The 7,921-nt window shown below is 42.6% G+C and overlaps 2 protein-coding genes across 2 annotated transcripts in view; one reads left to right on the top strand and one right to left on the bottom strand.

Moving 5' to 3' along the window:
* LOC107104164 (CD99 antigen-like protein 2) overlaps nucleotides 1–4,184 on the top strand; it is a 9,090-nt gene extending 4,906 nt beyond the window's left edge. Inside the window, exons 4-10 of the mRNA XM_015404108.1 lie at nucleotides 49–147; nucleotides 671–724; nucleotides 1,818–1,886; nucleotides 1,959–2,009; nucleotides 2,079–2,198; nucleotides 2,337–2,399; nucleotides 2,795–4,184. Of these exons, the coding sequence (XP_015259594.1) occupies nucleotides 49–147; nucleotides 671–724; nucleotides 1,818–1,886; nucleotides 1,959–2,009; nucleotides 2,079–2,198; nucleotides 2,337–2,399; nucleotides 2,795–2,856 (518 nt within the window). The 3' untranslated portion in view covers nucleotides 2,857–4,184. The remainder of the gene's footprint in view (nucleotides 1–48; nucleotides 148–670; nucleotides 725–1,817; nucleotides 1,887–1,958; nucleotides 2,010–2,078; nucleotides 2,199–2,336; nucleotides 2,400–2,794) is intronic.
* A 2,174-nt stretch (nucleotides 4,185–6,358) lies between these two features.
* LOC107104166 (myotubularin-related protein 1-like) overlaps nucleotides 6,359–7,921 on the bottom strand; it is a 13,099-nt gene continuing 11,536 nt past the window's right edge. Inside the window, exons 14-16 of the mRNA XM_015404111.1 lie at nucleotides 7,749–7,792; nucleotides 7,543–7,675; nucleotides 6,359–7,445 (exon numbers count right to left, since the gene is read on the bottom strand). Coding sequence (XP_015259597.1) covers nucleotides 7,302–7,445; nucleotides 7,543–7,675; nucleotides 7,749–7,792 — 321 coding nt within the window. The 3' untranslated portion in view covers nucleotides 6,359–7,301. The remainder of the gene's footprint in view (nucleotides 7,446–7,542; nucleotides 7,676–7,748; nucleotides 7,793–7,921) is intronic.

Raw genomic sequence — 7,921 nt, 5'->3', positions numbered from 1 at the left:
TGATGGTGAACTGGTGTTTAGGTTGTGCTGTTCTCTGGTTTTCTGCAGGGATTTCTCTGGAGGATTTGTTGAACGTCGGCTCCACATCGAGAACCACCACCAAAGCTCCCGCTAAGGTCCGGCCTAAGAAGCCTCAGTCCAGTCCAGGTGAGCGAGGCCATCGCAGCGCTAGCTAACAGACGGTAGATCTTAGCTGAACATTTTTTATTTTCTAATTTCTGATCACGGTTCTTAGAAACCCTGCCGGACCTGAATAACATGGAGGACGGACAGACCGGCGCTGGTTCACACAGCTAGCCAAACCGTTAGCGCCATCAGTGGAAACAAACCCTTTAACTTTGGGTTATCTGATGTTCAGGTTTCCATAGCAACACCATTAAAAGCGCCATTTTTTTAATATTAGAGGTTAAGACGCTGCGATCATCAGTCAGTAAGGAGCAGAAAAAAAATTGAATGAAATGTTTAAAGATTCGTTTCCAAAAGTGAAACGAAGGTACGGTGAGGATAGGGTTAAAGACGACAGATCAAAGCCTGCGGTTCAGAAACGGATCTGGGCTCTAATGGGTTAACTCGTCATCTGATGCAGGAAATAGATCCGATTAATAATCATTCGGTTGGAGTTAAAGTTATAAAGTTGCTCAGTCGATGGTTAATCCTCTGATCTCTGCAGGCGGAGACGACTTTAATCTGGCTGATGCTTTGGATGAAAACCAGAAACCAGGAGGTGAGTTTTTTTATTCAGGAACGAAATGAGGAATCTATAAATAATGAATTTTATGAAACCATGTGAAAATAAAAAAGAATAAAAAACAAACTAATGGAAACATCAGGACAGTTCAGTTTGTTTCCTGCCATCAGTCTTTACTGTAATCTCTCCGGATGCAGAAACAGGAAGTGGCTGATTATTGAATTTATAGACATTTTATTCAGAGACGCTGGTTTTTATTAGGCAATAAAAGATCAAATGATCGACCACAAAAAATCAGAGTAAAAAAAGAGAGGAGTTTATTTTTCTTTGGGATTCGTTTCGCTTACCATGTGCTTCATGGTTCTCACTGGTTTCATTCTATTCAGTTTATTTCTATAGCGCCAATTCACATCATGCCATCTCAGGTTTATAGATCCAGTTCAACCAGATCATCCAGTCAGATTGATTCAAAGTTTTCTATCTAAGGAAAACCAGCTGATTGCATCGACTCATTGACTCTTCAGCAATCCCTCACATTAAGCATGCTTGTAGCGACAGTGGAGAGGAAAAACTCCCTTTGAACAGGAAGAAACCTCCAGCAGAACCAGGCTCAGTGTGAGCGGCCATCTGCTGAGGCCCACTGGGGTTCAAGGAGACAGAAGCAGACATAGAAAAAGAAGCATAGATACAAAAGGCAACTGTCAACCAGCTCCACAGGCGGCCCCGTCCAGGAAACACACAGCCAGGCAGACGAGCTCCGAGCCAGCTCCCATGTCAGAGGATGAAGAGAGCACATCCAGTTAGTCACAGTCAGAGAAACAGGACTACACTGGAAAACAGGCCAAGCTCCAACATCTAGAAACAAAGGTGTTGATGGCAGCAGCACAGCTGATATTAGATTTTTAATATTTAGTTCAAATAAAAACCTTCAGTTAAATTTTGGTCTTAAAAGCAGAAACAAAGTCGGTTCCAGAAAATCTGATTTTTCCAACTTAGAAAGAAAGTTACTGGAAACATCTTCACCTGTGGAAGCTGATTGGTCAAAAGGAAAATCCTCCAGTTTCCATGATGATACGCTTCTCTTCTTAAACTGCTGCTGCTCATCTTCCTGGTTGGTTTTTCTCCTCAGGTGGTTTTTCCGACACTGACCTGGAGGATGTGAGCAAAGATAAAGGCTACAAACCGGACAAAGGGAAAGGTTGGATTTTATCCCAGACTGTTGATCAGGGTTAAGGTTTCCCCTCAGATTCAAAGCCGCCTGTTTCCTCAGGTTACGGCCAGAAAGACGACAGCAGCCAGAGCTCCTACGATGGAAACAGCGGTGAGTCTCAGTCTGCGCTCCGCTCGCTCCGCCATGCTGCTGGAACCAGCTGATCCTTTCTGTCTGCAGAGATGACGGCGGAGGTGGGCACCATCGCAGGGATCATCAGCGCCGTCAGCGTGGCTCTGGTTGGAGCCATCAGCAGCTACATCTCCTACCAGAAGAAGAAGCTGTGCTTCAGCCTCCAGCGTAAGGTTCCTCCTCCTCCATGATGGGAATAATTCAGCTTTAATGAACTCATTAATAATTGAACGATGACCCGCAGACAGACTGACGTTTGATCGTTGCTGTCACCACGGTAACGTGTGAATGTTGATGTCATGGCAGAGAGTCTGGACCTGGACCTGAACAAGGCGGAGATCCCTGGACAGGTGGCAGCAGAACCTCACGGTAAATAGAAACAGCCATGTTCAGGCCGTTCGGCTTTTCAGATTAAAAGCACCGCTACCTTTCAAATAATTCTTTTATTTCGACTTTTAATCGCTCTGATGTCATTTCCTGTTTCATTTCTCCTGCTTGAATCACGAGACTTTGCTGCTTGTTTCTTGGTTTTCTGCAAGTTTACACCTGTTTGTTTTCCCGCCTGTTTATCCACCCCGCCTCCTGCTCTGTGCAGCTCTGCTCTGACCGCCTGCATCTGTCTGACTTCCTGTCAGGATCAAACAAAGCGGTCGTGGTTTAGCAGAGCTGCGTTTAGCATGTAGCCCAGCATGCTAACAATGCTAACCATCAATGCTAACAATGCTAACCCTGCTCTCTGTGATTTTCCTTTTTTCTCTCTGCAGCTCAGCAGTCGCTGTTGGACCAGCCGAAGGCTGAAGCCTCCAGTGACCAGAATGTGGTCTAAGACCCAGACAGCGACCATAAAGGACGACTCACCCCAAAATCAGCCTTCTCTTTGTCTTTCGAGTCTAAAACCGTCTGCCTGGCGCCCTCCTCAGGTTTAACCAGAGGCCTGCATCTGATTCTGAGCCAGTAATGATGTTAGCTCTGCTGTTATTGTGACATCACCCAGAATAAGTGATGTAACCGTCTAATCTGGATAAAACTATCATCTAAAAACTGTTCCTGCTCAGTGGACGGGCGTCTCAGCTGGTCCGCCGCTTCCATTAGGAGCGTTTTTTCAAATGTTAGCTGTAGGTGGAGGTAAAGCTGCAGAATGGGGTGAGTTGCCCTTTAAACGCTAACTTCATCCTTTGATTCAACACGGTTTACTTAGATCATAAATAAATAGATCTCTACTTAGAACCAAGTTGTTGGTCTTAAGTAGAGATAATGATTTATTCTGATGAACAGTAAAATAATCAGTTGAAATTAAAACACTTTAGAAAAGTAGTTTTTTTAAGTTCACTTAATAATAACGAGCATTTCTGCCTCGTTTACCTGAATTATTCACCGAATGTTAGAAATGTGAAACTAGAACCACTGGAAATAATTCACTATCAGTCAGAAATATTCCTGCATGTTTTACTGAGCATGTGAGCAGAAGCTAAACCAGGAAGTAGCCTCGTGCTAACAGCGGAGTAGTTGCTATGGTTACCAACAACTGACATCAGTAAAAATAAAACACGTATAGCAATAAAGGTAAATTAATGACAAAATAACATGAAATGGAAAAATACCCCCCCCCCATGCAATGAAATGTTTCCATACATCTGTCAACAACATCTTAATTTGCAGTTCTATAGAAATTAAGTGATGCTGCGGCACAGAGCTGGATGGATGTGATGCAAACGATTAAAACCGTTTTAGGCTCTCTGCTAGATTTATATCTGATTTATTAAGAATATTAGGTATTCCTAATCAATTCAAATCATGTATTAAAATGAAAATGAATTAATTTGATATGTTAAAAGACAGAAATGTTATCTTTGACGCGACATGTATGAAAATCTGAAAGAAGAACTGATGTAAAAATCAAATGTTGCCAAACTGACATTTATTAAACATACTTCTGGGATTATTTTAATTTATGGGATTTATTATGAAACGAAGGCTCATGTTTATCTAATCAGAAAGGAGGATTGCTGCAATGCATTATGGGACGGAACGAAGCAGACCTTTGCTCCACTTTAGTGAATAGAAATTTCATTTAAAAGATCTGAGTATTTAATCAATATGAGAATATATGGGAACATTATGCTAATTAATTTATTTGATTGACCAGCATAGTGGGGGGGGGTCTGTGCTGATACGTAAAATGGTAAAAAAAAAAATAAAATAGAAAACATATAAAAGGATAAAAAAAAAGGTTAAAGTAGATTTTAGTGATCAAACACATTAAGGTAGGAAACATGAACAAATAACCTGAACTTTACAGGAATGAAAGAGAAACAAGTTTCCCTAAAACAGGCGAACTGAAGCTGGGAGCTCCTAGTGTCCTCGTATCCTCCTTGTTTCTTTGTTGATGTTTCCTCTGTTTCCTCCTTGTTTCCCCCTTGTTTCCTCCTTGTTTCCCCCTTGTTTCCTCCTTGTTTCCCCCTTGTTTCCTCCTCACTTCCCCCTTGTTTCCTCCTCGTTTCCTCCTTGTTTCCCCCTTGTTTCCTCCTCACTTCGCCCTTGTTTCCTCTTTGTTTCCCCCTCATTTCCTCCTTGTTTCCCCCTCGTTTCCTCCTTGTTTCCCCCTTGTTTCCTACTTACTTCCCCCTTGTTTCCTCCTCACTTCCCCCTTGTTTCCTCCTCGTTTCCTCCTTGTTTCCCCCTTGTTTCCTCCTCATTTCCCCCTCGTTTCCTCCTCGTTTCCCCCTCGTTTCCTCCTTGTTATCCCCTCGTTTCCTCGTTTCCTCCTTGTTTCCCCTCATTTCCTCCTTGTTTCCTCCTCTATCATCTCTACTCCTCAGGAAGGAAGCTTCTCTGGATTCTGTGTCGAGGTGAAAAATGTTCGATGTTTTGAAGGAAAGCGTTTCTTTTTTCCTCTGACATGAAAATGAAAGTAAAACTGTTTTAATCTAAAGAAGGTTTTTCTCCTGTGAGCTTCAGAAATTGTACCAGGATAGAAAATAGAACCTAGATGCTGCCGACTGTGAGCTTGACTGTAAACCCAGAAAAACAGCTTTTATTGTGAAACTGAAGCAGAAGAAATAAAGAGGATTTCAAAGAGAATCGTTTGTTTTTCTTCATGTTGAATTTAAATCATCAGCAGCAGATCTAGAGCTTCTAGAGCATGAGGAGATTCATCATGTTTTTTCGTTCAGTCGCTGTTTTTATTGGTTTTTATCAATGATTCTAATGAAGCAAACCAGTTTGTTTTCCTCTCATTTGTTTCTCTGTGATGGAAACTCCAGTTCTTTCCAGTCAAACCAGTAAAATAGAGAACAAACCAACAGGCTCAGCTTCCAGTCGAACGTCTCCCATAGAGCAGCTCATCCTAGCATTTTAATCTAGAATGTGTCCGCTCCACAAGGCTGCAGGTCAAATCACCGCCATCCTATGAAAATATAAATCTTGATAAAAGATGAAAAATGTGAATCAACTTGATTCACAACTTGAATTCAACCATCATCATCACCATCATCATCACCATCATCACTACCACCATCATCATCATCACCATCATCTTCATCACCATCATCACTACCACCACCATCATCATCATCACCATCATCACTACCACCACCATCATCACCATCACATCATCACAATCATCATCATCATCACCATCATCATCACAATCACCATCATCAGCATCATCATCGTCACCATCATCACCGTCGTCATCATCATCACAATCATCATCATCACCATCATCAACATCATCATCGTCACCATCATCATCATCATCACAATCATCATCACCATCATCATCATCACCATCACCATCATCATCATCACCATCACCATCATCACAATAATCATCATCATCACATTATCATCATCACAATCATCACCATCATCATCATCACATCATCATCACAATCATCACCATCATCATCATCACCATCATCATCACCATCATCAGCATCATCATCGTCACCATCATCACCGTTGTCATCATCATCACCATCACCATCATCACAATCATCACCATCATCATCATCACCATCATCACAATAATCATCATCATCACAATCATCACCATCATCATCATCACCATCATCATCATCACATCATCATCACAATCATCACCATCATCACCATCATCATCATCACCATCACAATCATCATCATCACCATCATCAGCATCATCATCGTCACCATCATCACCGTCGTCATCATCATCACAATCATCATCATCACCATCATCAACATCATCATCATCACCATCATCATCATCACCATCATCATCATCATCACCATCAAAATCAAATGACAGACTAGAATTTGCAAAAGTTAATTTTTTTAATCAACAGTTAAAAATTGGTCTTTTGTTAGAAACAGATTCATAATGAACATAAAGTAAAAACATGTTTAATGAGCAAAAACTTAAAGAAATCTTTAGTTACTCGTTTTTAGCATAAATGATATTTCTATTAATTTGATGCATGTATCACAGCTAACATTGAAATTTACACATAGAAATATCATCACTTTTAATTTTTCGAATTTGTGGCCCTTCCGGCTTCCCATACCTGCCGATTATTATAGATATCTGTTTGTTTGACATTTTTAGATTTGATCCAAAACAAATATTTCTTTACTAGTTTAGTTTCTACAGCAGCACCTGCCTGATCCTGATGGTGGATTCACCTGTCGGTGCGATGATCAGCCGCTGCCTCCGATCTAGCAGAGTAGATCTACAGACCCCAGATAGAAGCTGCTGAAGGATGGGAGCCAATGAGCTGCAGACATCCAGCTGAGAGGAATTCATAGATCAGCTGTTCCTGCAGCCTGTTCCTCTGGTTCAGGTGCTGCTTCTAGATCTGAGTTTCTACGCTGAACGCGGTTTTCCTCCTGATATAAAGAGGCAGAAATCAAAGAGTTCTGCTGCTGTTTGCAGTTAAATGTGACTAAAAAGAAGCAAAACGTTTGAGATCATCAATAGTTTTTAATATTATAAATATTTCTCAGGCCGAAAACAAACAACCAGAAATCTGAAGAAAGCCTGATTTATACTTGATGGGTCAGATTACATCCTTGTAGAGCCCCACCCCTCCACATGGGGGCAACATGGGTCAGTATGCAGGAAAACATGGCCGACGGCCGACTTGCAGCATGAGGTCTATACTGCCCCCTAGAGTTGGCCAGAGTTATTTATAAGAGGAAAAATTGCAGGAAGAAAAAAAGCTGCGAACACTTTGATCCAGGAACCTGTTTCCCACGCAGGAAGTAGGCGTCGATCGTTACCCAACCTCACTAAGAGTAAAGATGGACGGGGCTCTGAGGGTCGGCCGAGGCTGATGGGTAAAAGGAGGACATGTGGGTGTCCAGCTCCGTCACCCTCCTCTGCAGCTCTGCTCTGCGGAACAGAAGGTCCTTCAGAGTTTGATGAACTGGAACCTGGAAAACATGAACAAGATCAGAGAAACTCAGATCCTGTTCCTGGGAATAACGGGTTTCCTGTGAGCGTTTGTCCTAAAGCCGGCGGCGGCTGCACCTGTGGCCTCATGCGAGGGTTCCAGCGGGCGTAGTAGCTGGTCCACAGCTCCAGGTGTCTGGAGGAGATCAGTGGCTGCAGGACGTGGTTCTCATAGTTCACAAAGAAGGGGTTGGTGAAATCACTGGGCTGGCTGCGGGACACAGAGCAGATGTGAGGTCAGCAGCAGCTGGAGCCACAGCAGAGGTCAGAGGTCAGCGCCTCACCTGTTGATGTAGGACCACAGGGACACCGTCTTGGTTTGAACCTCCTGGAAACGACAGAAGCACATTCCCAGTGAACTTTGACCCCTTCATACCTGAACTTCACCCAGACCCGTTTCCATCAGAAATGCAGGTTCAGAATTTCGGTATGAAGCTAATTAGCGACATCAGGCATC

This window comes from Cyprinodon variegatus, unplaced genomic scaffold (genome assembly GCF_000732505.1).
Source record: "Cyprinodon variegatus isolate N-32 unplaced genomic scaffold, C_variegatus-1.0 Scaffold1635, whole genome shotgun sequence".
Classification (NCBI taxonomy): Eukaryota; Metazoa; Chordata; class Actinopteri; order Cyprinodontiformes; family Cyprinodontidae; genus Cyprinodon; species Cyprinodon variegatus.
The sequence above is the reverse complement of the archived record's forward strand: the minus strand, read 5'-3'. Positions and strand labels throughout refer to the sequence as shown.